General features: G+C 45.9%; 1 protein-coding gene across 4 annotated transcripts; it reads left to right on the plus strand.

Moving 5' to 3' along the window:
• The first annotated feature begins 79 nt into the window (after positions 1–79).
• prrc2a (proline-rich coiled-coil 2A) lies at positions 80–16,594 on the plus strand. Of its 4 annotated transcripts, none has more exons than XM_041052710.1 (17): positions 80–187; positions 3,315–3,466; positions 4,592–4,769; positions 4,921–5,017; positions 5,142–5,223; positions 5,326–5,469; positions 5,928–6,169; positions 6,256–6,344; positions 6,594–6,745; positions 7,526–7,628; positions 7,761–7,950; positions 8,159–8,251; positions 8,480–9,032; positions 9,210–9,466; positions 9,657–9,972; positions 10,285–10,507; positions 10,664–16,594. In XM_041052710.1, exons 2-17 carry the CDS (start codon positions 3,352–3,354, stop codon positions 13,737–13,739), a joined length of 5,910 nt encoding a protein of 1,969 aa, XP_040908644.1. In that variant the 5' UTR covers positions 80–187; positions 3,315–3,351; the 3' UTR covers positions 13,740–16,594. The 4 variants fall into 4 exon arrangements, with proteins under 4 accessions (XP_040908644.1, XP_040908643.1, XP_040908645.1 ...); XM_041052709.1 differs by lacking the exon at positions 80–187 and adding an exon at positions 337–385; XM_041052711.1 differs by lacking the exon at positions 80–187 and adding an exon at positions 337–385 and having other exon boundaries at positions 9,663–9,972.
• Positions 16,595–17,033: the final 439 nt, after the last annotated feature.

Here is a 17,033-nt window from a genome sequence, read left to right on the forward strand (position 1 = left end):
TTTAGCGATTTAAAAAAAAAAATAAGAGTCGCCTTTTCTCTCGTACAGTAGAGGTCCCAAACGGCTCCCATCTCATGAAACTACCCAGTAGCCGTTGACGGCTCTTTAGGTGACGGATCGAATCCAGGATCACAATTTTCTTTTCCCCTTTTCATTTATTTTTTTGGAAAAAAGAAAAGGAGTGCAAGTAAGCGGAACATCTTCTTTGTCTCTGTAGTATTATTCGTATCGAAGTTAGTGCGGTTTAATGTAAAGACCGTGTGTGTTTGACCATGCAGGAGGATAACGTTGTTTAGCTAGCTGGGTCATTTGCTAGAAAGCTACGCGATAGCATAGCTAACCTCACTCTGCGGTACAACCTCGAGACAAGTCGGGACAAGACCAGGTCAGTGTCCGGAACATTTTGCATTTGTTATGCAAACACCGAGCAGTTATATTGTATTGCGATGAAATGATCGCCACGACCCTTGGACACAGAATTAGCTCACCGGAGAGGATGTTATGTGGAGGGGCAGTCTTATTATTTTTTCGGTTGTTGTTGCTAGCCAACGTTAAGTGGTTACCTAGCTCTTTAACCTAGCTCGGCTAGCGTTTGTCATATGCAAGCATAGAGTTTAATCGCGTTGTGAATAACCACGCGTGTTGGTTTTCTGGTGATATTGGCCACTAAGTTATTTAGTTGTTAAATATCTGATACCGTGTGGTTGCAAATAGTTTAAGACTTTGCGTAGCTAATGTTAGCGGATAAACGTTAGCTTAGAAGCTAGTCGCGTTGCTTTAGTGTCAGTTAACGACACAGCGACAGTTGAAACGGTTATTTAATTCGACTTATGATTTTCAAAACAACCATATCTACCTTCTCGTCGTTGCCAGTGTCTATAAATGTTAACAGTGTGATGGCAGTTTGGCTTCAACGCTACACAACCGGTCTGTGTGTTACGTTAAGATGCACTGGGCCTGTCTCCAGCGCCATTTTGTTTTGTCCTCCTAATAAAATCTTTTTTTTCTGCGTTGTACTGTGCCTCCTGCGAACGACAGAGAAGCTACACGGTTTCGTAAAAAGGCCCTGTAGTGGTGTCATCGCCTATGTGTGTGATTCAAACGTAGCGGCTCGCAGAGTTGAAGAGCTGTAACATAAGCTAATGTTACCGCAAAGTATTGAAGATGCATTATGAAACATCAACGCAGTCCCCCTCCCAGCGCCAACACCGAGGCCCTGTGTTAGCCTGCTAGTTAGCTAGCACCACAATAAAGATGTCTTAGTCTGCAGCTTATGGCTTATATATAATTAATGTCCTGGTTGCAGTTGTTTTTTTTCATAGCGGCTGATATTTACCAAAAGTTTATGGTTCAGTTATAGGTGTTTAGCGCTTGTCATTATCATTAGCTTTAAAGGCCCCTTTGTGGTGTACGTTGCTGCAGTTATGGTTTGGTAATGTAGCTGCTGGCCCCCGTTAATCCCCATACAGCATGTAGCTGATCAGCCATCCCACGACCTAATTTTCTAATCTCATCTGGCTGTTGAGGCACGGTGCAGTGCTGCTGCTCGGTAGTCATCCCGTGAAACTGTTTGTTGTATCGTGTTGTTTAGTTTCTGCAGTGTGCAGTGCAGACATCGTGTATTTTGCTATAATACGGATTAACACTGCGCAGTTGCTTTTACATTTGTGTCTTTCAGCATTGTTTTGATTGTGGTTTCATATTCCATATCCTTGTTTGGCTGGACATGGCCACGCCATTGTATTCAGGAGACTTATTCACTTATACAGACGACTAATGGAGTTGCCACAACTTGGGTGTCCAGTAATTAGTTGAATTTTCAGTTACTGAATATATGGGTCATTATGATACAGAACATCATAAAGAGCTGTTGCTTGAAGTCTTTGTGTAGCTCTAAAATTGTTATCTGAGTCAAGGACCATTTGGACTGGCTCACATCATTTCACTACTTCATTCTAAGCCAGTGAATGAAGTGACCACTGTTATTTGTCGCATAACAATCTTAAACGAATCATCTGTTCTCAGCAATTGTGCCTAATGTGAGTTGGGTGGAGTGGGGGCAGCAGTTCAACCTGCTGAATGCAGCCAAATCATTTTGAATTGGACAGATGTCAGCGCAGCATGTTTTATTGATGTGATGAATTCAGGCTAAAGGCCTGGCAGTTTCCATGGAGTCAATGCTATCTCAAGGCAAGGAATAGAAGAATATCATTTATAGTGTGTTGCCATAGAAACCATGGCTCTGCTTTTTCCTTTCTTTTGTACAGTGTTTTCCGTGATGAGGTGTTTAGTCATGCACTGTACTAGGGCTGCTCTCATTAAACTGTATTTATACTGGCATAAAGCTGATTTTGCCCTAGCTGTAATTTTTTAACATAACATGCCTTTAAAAAGGGTGCTTAAGTTATCCCCAGCACTGAAATGCCCGTACACCTGGAAAAAGCTGCAGCAGAATGTGTTCAGTGGAAAGCTGTTCAAATGTAAGTGCAGCTCCCACGATCACCCTTACAGACCACATTAAGCCTTCATCTTGGTCAATGAGAGTCATGTGATCAGGATAGTACAGCTGTAGGTAAACAAAGTGGATGGGACAAATACATGAGTGTGTATAGGAACAAGTCACCCCGAAATACCATAATGGCCTTCAGATAGGTTGTCGCGTGGGCTTAACATAACTCTTCTATACTTGTTTGTTTCAGTTTAACATGCTGTGTAGTTATTTTGGAACAGACTTTCACCTCTGTTTAGGACTTTTTATTCCCATCTAAGGGAGGGCACTTGGACACTTCCCAGTTGACCAATATCTGCAACACATACAATTTTGATTGTAGTATCAGATTGCTGATATTATTGATCTCACGAGACAGATCCCTGAGATGCCACACAGTTGATCCAAAATGCAAAATGTCTTCTGTGACTGTGAAATGTGAGGCTGCCACACCTGAGTTGTAGCACAAATCTGTATGGATCCTGCTTTTAAAAATTATTTTGTCCATTATGAGTATGTTTTCCCTCACACAGGTATTATATGTTGTATATGATTGTCTTGCAGTATATCACGTTTCACAGAACTGCCTGTGTTGTGATACTGCTGTTTCTGTGGGTAACATATTTTATACAGTTTATTCTTAGTGATTAATTAAACAGCACACAGCCAGCAGAATCACTGCTGTAATCAAATCCTGCATTCATCATATTTTGATTTGTGAGATGGTTTCTCTTTGTTATTTTGAATGCATGCTTGTATAATCAGCATTTTTACTGTCACCGTCTGTGTACACCTGGTGTCAAATCTCTCTCTCTTTCTCTCCCAGTCTCAGGGCTCACCATACTCAATGAGCGGACAGCGCAATGTCAGAGCGCTCTGGGCAAACTGCAAAGGGGAAGGAAGGCAAAACCAAGTATGCGTCTCTCAACCTGTTTGATACATACAAAGGAAAGAGCCTTGAAACACAAAAGCCTGTTGGTGAGTATCTTTCATCTGTCAAGTCCAAGCTTTCATTGTCAACAACGTACATCCAGTGCAATGGATTGGATTTTCTACCCAGGGTATTAGTTTTCAGAATCGCTTTTCTTTCAGGGTCTGTTTAACATCTGCCAAATGGTTTTGTGTTGCTACTAAGTATGTACAACTCTTTTTTTGCAATTGATCAGATGTAGCCCAAAGAAACAGATCTGCTTGGTCACGGTTGGATTTACCCATTGGTGTTGTGATTAAAAGCTCCTGGCTGTGCTGCGTTGTCTCCTGCCACCAAGCACTGCAACTTTGATGCATTAGCCTACTGTCCTTAATAGCTTTGGTGCTGATTTCCATTACAGGAAGTGCATGATGTGCTGTATCGCTCAACTGCCTGCCAACCTGTTTTTGCTGATATTGTTAATATTATTTAGGGATCAGGGATGTTTACTATTATTCATAGGCCCTTTCAACTGTCTCTTAGAGAAAGAAAACATTGTCTTTGTATATAGAAAGAAATTATGCACATCTTGGAGGGTGAATGGCTCTCAAGCCTTGACATGTCAGCTGAGCCTCGGAGCCACTGAGCCTGACCTGAGACAGAGGCTTACTTGTGGACGCTGTTTGACTTCTGTGCTGAGTCCCCAGTCTATGTTTTATTCAGAAGCTCCCCACTAGATCTAAGCAGCTGTCCCCATTTCCAAACTACAGACTTCCCCCTGCTACATAGTGAAGCCATGCACCGCTATGGTTTCTCTAAGCCTCAAGGAAACAAATGAGGGATTGATATTCAGCACAGCTTCGCTTTTCAGAATCGGAAGGCTTCTCCATGCTTCTTTGAGCTTCAGTATCCTAATGCTTCTCTATAAATTATAATTGAAGTGGGTTTGCAGAAGATTTTTAATAATATCTAGAAGCTTTTCCTTAATCAGTATTCATCAAAATCATCAGACTGAAACTGCTGTTCCTCTGGCTTTGTTGGTTGTTCAGCATCCTAATTGTATATCCAGTGAAGCAAGCAGCAAATGACATTCCTGTCATCTAGTCGCTCCTTGCACCCATTAGATTTCACTTGTGTTTCAGGTTTCAGTGGTCCATCTGTGCTAATGACCTCCTTTCTCTTCTCCATATCAGTTCCCCCCCGCCATGGCCTGCAGTCTCTTGGTAAAGTTGCCTCCGCACGGCGTATGCCACCCCCTGCGAACCTGCCCAGTCTGAAGGCAGAGAACAAAGGCAACGACCCCAACGTCTCGCTCGTTCCCAAAGACGGCACAGGATGGGCAAGCAAACAGGAACTAGCAGACCCAAAGAGGTAAGTGGGTTTTGAGAATGTTAATGTCAGAAGTTGTTTTTTTTGTTTAAAAAGTAGTCATAGTTTTAACACCATTTTTTGTTTCACTCTTGCTTGTTTCTCCTTTTTCTAATATCTTTCTCCCGTTTGTGATTTTGTTTCTTTCCTTCAGTACCGATGCATTGTCAGCACCGCAGCCGGAATCGCAGCAGCCTGTGGCTTCACAGACACCTGCACCGACCCGCCCGAGAACCCCGCCAGCTTCAGAGGTGCCAACAGTAACATAAAAGCAAAATCATATTCTGAGGTATGTGCTGGAAGATTTATAGCAGCCATAGTTGACATGTATCTTACAATACTTGTCTTTTTTGTTGGTGCAACCCCCCACCCCAGGCTCTGGCCCCAGCTTCAACCCAGGCCGTAGGGGCAAGGTCCTGGGCACAGGCCAGTGTTACACATGGAACACAAGGGGATGGTGAGTCTTCCTTTTTGCGTATTTCCCATACATTTTTTGCAATTGAGCTTTTTGATACACATGTGCCCCTCTCTGATATTCATTCGGTCTTTTTTTTTGCAGGTGGAAAGGGATCAAACCTACCGTCGCCATTCTCTCGCGAGGAATTTCCCACCCTGCAGGCGGCTGGCGACCAGGACAGAGCTGGCAGAGAACAGGGCACTGCAGATCAGTGGTATGGGCCCGGACCAAGCCTCCGCCCCCCGAGTGAGTGATGCCCACTTAGTTTCCAATAATTGATTATCCAAGTCATTTAATTAAGTCAGTGGTGGTGAGAAAACTTCTCTCACAAGATCATTTTGAGGTGCTTTTTGTTCTTAGCATCACATGGTCGGGAGCTATTTTGCTATTAATTTGGCTTGTATTGTTGTCTCAAATGCACAAAAAGAATGTGCATAAGGTGTTCGTATTGCTTTCTTTATGCTTTTGTTGGTGTTGCTGTGTGCTTGCCAAATTTAAAGAGGAAAACATAGTTTACCATTTATTAACTTAAATTTATGACAAAACATTAATCAGTTCATAGTATTAAGAATGCCAGACATTAATCTTAGTTGCAACAATGTGCTGTCTCTCTGAAGTAATGGCATTGCATCTCTGAAGTCATTCCATTAAAGCTCATAAAGCATACTGACCGCTCTGTCCTCTTTTGTGTTCACTGTTCACAGACGTTACAAGTTGGCGGGACGGTGGGGGCCGAGCCCTGGCGCCCACCCTGTCTGGGGAGGGGGCAGCAGAGGGTGGCACTGGTGGGGCTTTGGTGATAGATGGGGCAGCTGGGGTCCCCCCTCCAAACTCCCAGACCCACGGGCCACCTAGGAACCCTCCTGCAGGCAGCCCCGCCTTGCCTCTGCCCCAGCCCCCTGTGGGGCCTGGGTTCCCCCCTTACCGAGGGATTATGCCTCCCTTTGTAAGTTTCCTCTTTCTTTGCTCTCTGTTACTCCCTGAGTGTAAAAGAATTAGTATCTGAATCTGATCTGTTTTTTTTCTTTCTAGATGTATCCTCCCTATCTGCCTTTCCCGGCTCCCTATGGTCCTCAAGGGCCCTACAGGTACCCGCCACCTGGGGAAGGGCCAGCTCCAAGGTATGTTTTTTGCTAAAATCACTTGTGAAGATAGTATTGTGCTATTTAAAACTAGTTTAGTCACCTGCCCTGTTATTTTTCAGAAGGGAATAAACTTACTCAGTGAAACTGAGTAAAGTCAGAATATAATTTGTCCAAAGTATGGGCTTTGAGGGTTAGAAATTAAGCTTATTTTCTAAGTGGCCACGGAGCCATGCTATTTTGTGTCTTGAACATATCACTTAAAAAGAACATCCTGCCCTCTTCCAGGTTCTCACGTGGGCAGGGAGGTCCTGACAGCAGGCCTCAGGGCAGCCCACGTGATGCAGGTGGAGAGGTGGTGAAGCGACCCTCTATCCTGAAGCAGGACGACCTAAAGGAGCTAGACGAGCTGGACCACGATGGAGACGAGGGCTGGGCAGGTCAGGGGATTCTCATGCACAGATACACAACAATATATAACTATCAGGAACCTGTTCCACATATTTGAAAACAAGTGGCATTTCATTTCATATTGTAGAAAAACAACAAATATCTCTTGAAAAAAGGCTTAAAAAACAAGACAACACTGATTTAAAATCATAAAAGAATGTAGAAATTAGTAAAATCTATTATGTAGGGAAATCTTTACTTTTGATGCAACAACATAACAGAATTAGGGAAAAACAATCACATTAGACTAGATAAGTTGTGGTGTTATGTATGTGGCCTTTAGATGGAACAAAAATTTCTTTTGTGCTTATGAGTTCAACACTTAATTTAGAGCACAGCTATACAGTTAGCTTACAGAGGCTTTTGTTTTTGTTATTGTACATGGGAGTGTTCATTCCCATTACATTCTAACAAAGTATCCTAATGCATTTCATGTTGATTTAGTGCTTATACTATTAAATGATTGAGGAGGTGATGACATATCGGTAGTGAGTGCGATTGATGCTTTCTAATGTTGCAGTAGTTTCTGTATATCATATTTCCTGCTGATTCAAGCAGAGGAGTTCCAGTCATTACAACCAGCTTGGAGGAGGGAGGGGGGAGAAGGAGATCAGGAGGATCAGGTTTATCAAAGTGAAGGATGATGAATAATGTGCAAATGCACTGAATGAAAGTTCGGTACAGATATGGTTCTGATGTTTTTCGTCTTGGTTTTTAAAAATTTTTTATTTATTTATTTATTTATTTTTATTTATTTTTTACTTTAACAGGGGCTCATGAGGAGATTGATTACTCTGCCAAGTTGAAGTTTAGTGATGATGAAGGAGAGGAAGAGGCGGAAGACGACAGAACCGAGAGCAAGGATGACTTGCGGTATGTGGTATAGTGTGTGTGTGTGTAAACTATAAAATTAAACTAATAACTAAATAACTAAAACTAATTAAATTCTCTTTAAAATATGAATCTGTTTGTTATTAAAAAAGTGCTTTTTTGTCTTCTCTTCAGTGAGCAGCAGAGGTCCCAGGATGCCCCACCTGCAACCTCACGTTCTCGAGCCTCGGACAGCGGGGGAGACACCCGCCGCACCCCTCCCTCTAATGTTGACAATGGCCCCCAACCTCCCTCCAGCAAGCCAGGATGGGCCGAGGAGGGAGGCAGTGGTTGGGTGGGCCAGGGAGCACCATCCAACTACCAGGTAATGTACTGAACAGCAGCAAAAGGATGTTGTACAGACAGGCCAGATTCAAGTTGTGTAAAGATGTAAAGTCCACACTTTTCAACTCGGGGCAGTTTGTTTACTCTGTTAAGCAAAGAGTTATTTTTGGTTTTTGAGTTAGAGTGTATTTTTTGTCAGTGTAGCTTATTGTGGTGGAGCATGGCTAACTGTGTCTGCCTGTATACAGGGGCGCAGGCCTGGATTGGGTGGTCCCCGGGAGCAGCCCTCCCCCCCACCTGGGCCGCTCCTCGGACAAGGGCCCTACTCCTTTTACCGACAGGTAGACATCTAGTTAGGGCCTCATAGACAAATCATTTCTATCACTATCTCATCCACCGCCCTCAGGTCTTATGGAAAAGCCATCTTTAGGTTTAAGTTGTTTTTTACCTCTTCAGTTTTATTATAGCTGGTGTATTCATTCGTGCAACGTTTTCTCAATTGCAATATTGTTATGTACTCTAGAGTTAAAACTATGCAGTGGAGCATCATATATTTTCTAACTGTTCAGGACCGGCCCCACAACCAGGGTGTGTCTCTAGGCCCTGGTAAACCTGGTCCCACCCAGCATCAGCCAGCAGCAGGAGGCCCTACTGCTCCTTCCCAGCCAGGTGTGCTGGTCCATGGGGCCCAGGGGGATGATGAGGATGAGACTTGGCGTCAGCGCAGGAAGCAATCCTCCTCTGAGATCTCTGCTGCTGTGGAGCGAGCCCGTCGCCGCCGCGAGGAGGAAGAGCGTAGGATGGAGGAGGAGAGGCGTGCTGCTTGTGCCGAGAAGCTAAAGAGGCTGGATGAGAAGCAGCAACAGCAGCAGGGCAGCAACGTAGGAGGTGGTGGTAGCAGCAGTAAAACCCCCAGCCTTGATGGAAACTCTACAGTTGCCACAGCAGGCAGTCCGAGTCCATCTATTTCAGCTTCTGCCTCCTCCCCCAACATCAGCCAGCCTCCATCACCCTGTGTGGACCCTGAGGAGCCCCCAGTGCTGGCTGTCCAGCCAGGCACTGGTCCTGTGGTCAGTGACAGGCAGCGAGCCAACAGCAACAGCAGCTATGACTCTAGTGCAGGTGAGTATCTCAGGCACACATTATCAGTGATGACTGATCTGAGTCGTTAGATCACTAAAATGTAGTTTGGCTTTCTCATCACCTGATGTGCACAAGGCAACAAGGCAGCACAAAGTAAGCTTCCACCACTTCATCATGTCTTCTGGTTCAACCCTGCAACCTTCTTTCTTGGTTCAGATGTCCAGCAGTGCCCCCCGCCAGCTGTGTCACAGCCACAGCAGCCCACGCTGGATGTACCTTTACCAGTGGAGAGTAAGGAAGAGACAACAGTCAGTCCTCACATTCGTGCAGGAAGTGGAAGTGAAAGAGGAGTTGACCCAGTAAAGATTGAGAATATCGGTGGGACAGCAGGTCGTCAGGCCAGTGGTCCCCCTGGCCAGGGTTATTCAAAGTACCAGAAGTCTCTTCCACCACGATTTCAGAGGCAGCAGCAGGTTAGGATTTGTACTGGTCTAATATGTGGAGTACAGCTTGTTAAGTAGTACTTGAATAGTTGTTGAATCCTACATTAGTTTGGCCTTTGGTGTTTTAGTCAGAGACAGAAATAATCACCATATTTTCCAAAAAGTAGCTATGTCACATCCTTAATTCTGTGTTTCCCTTGTCACATTTATTTCTTTTAAGGAACAGCTTCTGAAGCAGCAGCAGCAGTGGCAGCAGCAACAACAGCAGCAGCAGCAACAGCACAGCCAGGCATCACAAAGCCAGCTGTCCCCTCAGCCCCAGCCTCCTCAGGGTCCTTCACCAGGTTCGACACCCCAGGCAGGACCTGGTCCCAAGCAGGGTGGACCCCTGTTTCAGCCCAGCAATATGGTTCGACCTCCACCCCTGCCAATGAATTTCGACCCTCGCTGGATGATGATGCCCTACATGGACCCTCGCATGATGCAGGGCCGCCCTCCACCCATGGACTACTATTCAGCTGGCATGCACCCGTCTGGTGAGTGGAAGTGACATTATCACTGAGATCTTATAGAATTTCTTTGAAGATAAATAATTTAAAACATTGGTGATTAAATAATTGAATACAGTACTGACATGTTACAGAACATAGTTCAGATGTTAATGTATTAATGGGCCAGTGCAATAACTCATAGACCAGGGAGTGATTACAGTGTAGTAACACGGACTCCAATCAAAAAAGGTTTTGTTTTTATATATATATATGTGTGTGTGTGTGTGTATATATATTTGTGTGTGTGTTTAGATATTTTCTTTAAATAAATTCTTAAAAATAAATTCACTGTCTCAGGGCTCATTGGGCGTGAGCGGTCTGATTCAGGAGGATCCGGTTCAGACCCCTTCGACAGGCAACAGCAGCATCCAGGGCACCCTCACCGTGGGACCCCCCCTATGGATCCTAAGTTGGCCTGGGGGCCAGAGGTATTCCCTGGCGGAGGGGAGGGCCGTGGGCTAACCTCCCCACTGAGGCAGAAGCAGGCATTGGAGGATGATGATGTGTCCAAAGGACCAAGGTATGGATGCAGTAGTTACTTTGAGCAGTTTAATATACTCATGGTGTTCAAAAATGTTTTAGCAGCACATCTCTCTCTTTCTCCTTCTCTTTCTGTTTCTTTTCTCTCCCTCCCCCTCCAATGGATTCATTTTGTATTTTGTTTACTTTGTCTTAGGAGTGACACTCCTCCACACCGCATGCGAGAGGGTGGATTAGGACCCATCCAGCAACCCATCTCCAGCTCTGGGACAACCAATCAGACCCCTCCTCCTCCTGTTGGCACTCAAGTGGGCACCCAGGGAGGTAGCCACCACCCTCATCACTACATGGGTGGGCGGGGCAATTACAGCAACTTCCCTGACCAGGGTGCAAGGATGCAACCCCATCAGCAGCAACAGCAGAGGGCGAGTGAAAGGGGAAACCAGCCACATGGCTTCAGCCACCAGGATGAAGGGCCTCCCCGAGGATCTCAGCAGGGCCAGATATGGGGAGCCCCACACCCGCACTATGATCGTAATGGTCGTGCAGACCTCCCACCTGTTGAGGGCAACTCTCACCTCCACCATCATCACAGCCACCACCCTCAGCAGCCTCACTTCCCTCTCCACTCCCATAAGCCGGAGAACACCCGGGACAGGGTTGTTGAGGCCCCTGCTAAGAAGACGGACTCCTCTCCCCCTCTTCACCAACCTTCCCTCTCATCTTCCTGCTCTTCTTCCTCCTCCTCTTCATCTGCAAGGGAAGATGGGAGTGTCAAAGTTGCCCTGCATCATCACCCATCTCAGAGAGAGGGTGAAGCTGGTATCGGGCACAGTCTTGGAGAAAGAGGGAACAGTGGTAATGCTGGCAGTAACAGTCATGTGAAACAGGAAAAAACAGGCCCAGCATATGCTCCCCATACCTCCATGACTTCTAGTCCACCTCCCTCTCAACATGGCAGTCATACTCAGCCTCAGCAGCAGCAGCAGCATCCCCATCCTAAACCAAACCAAAGAGGGGGCCGGGAGCATAAGACAGAGACCCAATGGGGTCCACGCCCTGGCAGTAATATGGGTGGAGGGTCCTCTCATGGCAGGAGGGCCAACAATGCAGGAGGTGGTAACAGTGGCCGTGGAGGGGAGGACTCCTCCAACATTCCATCAGACCACAAATCCTCCAACCAAACAGGAGGCAGCAATGCCAGCAAGAGGGCTGGCCCCATCAAGAAGCCAGTGCTGAAGGAGATGAAGAGAGAGGGAGGGGAAGCTGATGGAGGAGAAAAAACAAACCCAGGTTTTGGGAAAGATAAAGACCAAGATGGTGGACATCCGGCCTCCACAAAGCAGGAAGCCTCCTCCATCTCCCAGAACACATCAGCTCCATCTAAAGATGAGCCTGCCCAGACAGCCAAACCCAGGAACGGAGGAAAAGAACGATCCTCAGGAGGAGGTGGGGGAGGCTCAGGTAGAGGGCCGAAAGATGTGGACACCACTTCTTCAGGATTTTCAGGGTCCTCCTCAAGAAGGGACAGAGACCGCTCCTTTGAAAGAGGAGGTAACACCTCCCACCACCATGGAGTCCCTGCCAAAGGCAGCAGAGCCAGTCGTGGACGAGGGGGAGAGTTCTATGGGCGTGGACGTGGTTACCGGGGCACCTACACAGCCAGTGCTGGGGCCACTGGTAGCAGTCGGGGCAGAATGGGTGGAAGGAGTGGCAGAGACTACCGCTCATCTGTTGGTGGTGGCCATCACCAGGAGTCAAAGGGTGAGGGGACCGGCGGCAGGCATGGTCAGGATCGGTCCCAGCATAACCCAGCCAGGGCCAGGAACCGTAGCGAAACCCGCAGTGAGGGTTCGGAATATGAGGAAATCCCCAAGAGACGGAGGGAGAGGGGTTCAGAGACTGGCAGTGAGAGTGGTGCAAGTGACCTCGGTCACTCAGACAAGGAAGACAACCAGAAACCCAACACAAAGAATGGCTCCGATAATGCGAACACCACTGGCAGCGGCATCATGTCATCTGCACCACCCAGAGGTTCCCAGGCCCGTGTCTTCACCCCCAGGGGTGTGCCCTCTAGGAGGGGCAGGGGTGGAGGCAGTGGAGGAGGAACCATTTACAGGAGTAGTGGCAATGTTGGAGGAACACCTGGGGGACACCGGGTTGGACCCAGTTCAGGCTCTCACGGTGGGTCCTCCAAGTCATCAGCCTCAGCCCGGAAACAGCAAGGCCCACCACAAACCTCTGGGCCCAAAGACCTTGGACGGGGAGGAAATGGTGGAGAGAAGAAGGACAAGATAGCTGATTCAAGTCAAACTCAAACTCAGGGGACTAATCCCCCTCAGCCGTCTTTGCCTGCTACAGCTCCTGCCACTCTAGGTTCCACTGAAAATGGAGGGGTTGTGACCCAGCAAGCTTCAACCAACTCTACGTCAAACGCTGGAGGGCCGAATGCACTCCCTCTTCCCGCTAACCGTGGGTTCCCTCCAAGTGGGTTTGAGCGACCCCCTAGACGTCGCCGTCATGGACGTTCCCAGCACCAGCAGGACAAGCCGCCCCGCTTCCGGAAACTGAAGGAGCGAGAGAATGCTGCGCGAATCAACGGAGGAGTTGGGGTCATCGGGGGTGGGAGACCCTCATCTCCTTCCCTGAATTCAGTTCAGGACAGTAACGGAGCCCCCATCCCTGCTCCCATGACGGGCAATGCCCAAAATGCTAACCACAACGCCACACTAACCACCAACAGTAACAGTGGCGGAGGGCATCTTGGCAATGCAAATAGTCACCACCATCACCACTACAACCAGGGCAATGCTGGGCCAACCCACCCCCAGCACCATCACAGCCATGGTGCAAAGTCCCCTGACTTCACCAACCAGAACTCAGACCAGGCCAACGAGGAGTGGGAGACCGCCTCTGAGAGCAGCGACTTCACAGAGTTCAGAGACAGGGAGGGAGGAGGAGGAGGAGGGAAAACATATTCTTCTCACCATCACCACCACCTGGGAAGGGGAGGAGGGGGCAGTGGAGGCGGTGGTGTGGTGGAGCGTGAGATAGCGGGAAAAGAGCCCTCAGCGAATAAGAGAAGCTTCTCAAGCCAGCGTCCTGGCATGGAGCGACAGAACCGGAGGGTCAACGCTGGAGGACCTGGAGGCGGAGGGGGAGGCAGAGGCCCACGCGGCCCACCCGGTGGTGGCTCCGGTGGACCTGGTAATGGGGGTGGCAACCGCGGGGAGAAACGTGGCAACTGGCCCTCTCCAAAAAATAGGAAATGATGGAATAAATAAAAACATTTCAGATATGCCCCACCCACATTAAAACCCACCCTCCTACATCTTAATCCCTTTTGATCATTATTTCATGGCATATCTGTTGGCATCCCTAAGCATATTAGTGCATTGTACAGTATATGGAGATGGTATTCACATTCACTTTAGCTAACCCCAACCCCCCCCCCCCCCCCCCCCCCCCCCCGGTCACCTCTTTCCCTTTTGCATCAATCAACTATCTACCGTCCGTTATTGTAAATTTCTCCATTTGTTCTGTCTTGCTCTCCGTTCAGTTGTCGCCCCACCCCCGCCCCCCTTTTACCTGCCCTCAAGAGTCTCACCCCAGTTGGTTTTGACAAGCATGTGGTTCTGAAATGGAGGTGCATGTCGTTTTGACAGAAGACATTCACACAGATCTCCACACACACACTCGCATATACAAGCACAAATATGACATCTCTAAAAACAGATGGAACACATGCAGTCATGTGAGTGCAAAAAGAAAATGTGGGATTAAATTGGCAGAAATGTTTGGATTGGGCTAATTTTTTATATTTATGTACCTGTGTGTATTTCTACCACACTTTGGCCTTGGGTGGTATTCGGTAGTGCAGTTCTGCATTGCTTCCCTCACAAGGGGAAAGAGTGCAGCTTCATCTTTTAACGAGAACAATGTACCATAAGATGTTTTGTCTGTCTTTTTTTTTTTTCTTCTTGGCCTTGTGTCAATTGAGTTTCGACCTCTGATAAATGGTAGGGGTGTGTGTTTTTTCTTCTACAAAGCAGGTCATTAAAATACCTTTTTACTAAATTCCCCAATTCCTCCTTTCACTGACTTTTTGGTCTCCTGCAAAGTATGTCTGATTGTCTGATTTCTGTGATAAGACCCATTGAAGTACTACTGCACAGTGCTCACCTACACTTGCATTGATTTGTCTTTAATATCAATGTTTCTGCTGCTTGTTCAGATAGACCGTGTGACCCCCCCCCCCCAAGTTGTTGACCTGCTCTGACATTTCATTAGCTGTTATTGGTTGGTTCTTTTTAGGAAATAAAGGCTTTTTTTTTCGGCCTCATCGTAGCATCCTCTTTGCCTGCAGAATTTCTGCACACTGCAAAAATCAAAGTTTCCCCAATGACGATAGTTCTGCTCTCTCATTCATGAGTCTTGTTTACCCTATGAAGACTGTATCAATAGCGCAATGGCTTTATTTTAACAACCATTATTTCCTCAGTGACTTCCATTTTTTTGGAAAACACTTTTTTTTCCTTCCTCAAGGTGAAATACCTGTCGATCTTGTTAGGGGAAAATTGAGTTTAATGAAAATGTAGGTCAGGATAGAATAATGAAAAAAATGTTTGACTTTCATAAAATTGTTTATGCTTCAGTAGATAATTGAACATGTTCTAATAAGCACTCCTTAGTGTAACAAAAATCCATGGTTGCTGTTTTTTGTTTTTTGTTTTTTTTCTTCTTTGTGTTAATGTATTTGGGCAAGTTACATGTGATGCAACAGGACAGGTACTCTGTCTGGGCCCAGAGTACAGAGCTAAGCTGAGTATTGTACTATTACACCCCCTCTGCTCGTGCCGCAATGCACTCTCTGTGCTTTAGTGGAGACTCCTCACACCAAGGAGGACTACTACCAAGAGCTCCTTGTCTGAGGAAGTATTTTTCAAAGCATGTGTTCTTGGGATGGCTGTTTCAGTACACGGTGGCAACCAGTAGCTCAGACTAATTGAATTCAGGACAATGCTGAAAGAGTGACAAAAGTGTCACGAGAGTCACCTTCTTCAGTTCACCACACGGTTTTCCAAGAAATAATGCTGACTTGGAGTGTTGAGGAAATGTTGGATTGATGTAGGATTACACTTGTAAACATAGTTTGCTTCACACATAAAAGACATAAAAGACATAAAATGGCAAAATGACCGGAGACAACATCCAAGGTGAACTAAATCGATATCCTCATCTGTCTCAATTCTGTCACTGCTGTAAGTTGGGGTTTGTTTGTTTATTGACAACAGTTTGGAGATTGTCTCTGGGATGTTGTGAGTAGGGCATTTGATGATTTGTGTGCGTGTGCTTGTGTGTACGTGTGTGTGGCATGTGTGCGTTTTCCGGTGTCTGTGTAATTACTCGGGAAGGGGTGGGGACCAGAGGGTTAACATGAATGGCAAGCACTTTCTGCCTCGTTTGCCCACACTTGATTTAACCAATATTATTAAGTTCTACTGTTTCTTAAATACATCCACATATATACATTCAGCTGTGTGTATATGTTCATTATCTAAATGAAGGACATGCAGTGGGGAACTTAACCAGTTTTTTTGTGTGATTTAAGCATACATTCTTCAGCAGGCAAGTGAAGTTGGACATATTTTTCACTATGACTTCTAAGCATGAACACACACCCATGGGTGCAGCTTGCCTTGCCTGTTACTGGTTTATACATTGTTAGCTGTACACTTAACACTGGCTCAAAGAGTCCTTCATCCCTCCTTAACTCTTAATGTTGATGTGCGCATTATTGTATGTACCCATGTTAAAAGAAAACAAAAGTAGTGTATTCCAGAAAAATTACTCAAAGATTGTACTATGTTTCCAGCATTACCAAGGTACCTGGAATGGTTCAAACTGTTTTTTAGCATTTATGGTTTTATTAATGGAACCGTAATATACACACATGTATGTATATTGGTATGTATCTAAGTTTTGTCTACCCCAACTTACATTCCCACAAACAAATGTTGCCATTTTTAGTTCAAGGGAGCAATGTACAAGCAGAGAAGTGTCTTATTATAATAAAGTTATACAGAGAAGGCAAAGTTAAATAAACTACTTTTGATTTAATGGAAAATGTAAATGGCATGTCTCATTCTTCTCCAGTAGATATAGTGGAGTATTTTAAAGAGCTTGAGCCAGGTAAATGACCTGTATCACTGGACGTGTTTAGACATGGCATATCAGCAAAGGCACAGGTTTAACTAATAATGGTTTAATTCAGTGTAGCTGTGTCAGTAAATCATACAATCATACTGACACACTTAGAACATAATGAGGCCATATTTAATGCCATTTCCCAGAATGGGAAAGTGCTCTCTGACTTTTGGACCCCAGTGTTCCACATGAAGGGAATCTGTTGAACTCTGTCCTCACATTTGTATTTAATACATACAACCTGACATCTATCTTGTTCTTCATTTCTTCATAGAAATGTATTTGACAGGGCAAATAGGTTTTAAACTTCTATCATGCTGGTCTGTTGTCTAAGTAGGATTTTGAACATCTTACATTTA

This window comes from Toxotes jaculatrix, chromosome 13, assembly GCF_017976425.1.
Source record: "Toxotes jaculatrix isolate fToxJac2 chromosome 13, fToxJac2.pri, whole genome shotgun sequence".
Taxonomy (NCBI): domain Eukaryota; kingdom Metazoa; phylum Chordata; class Actinopteri; family Toxotidae; genus Toxotes; species Toxotes jaculatrix.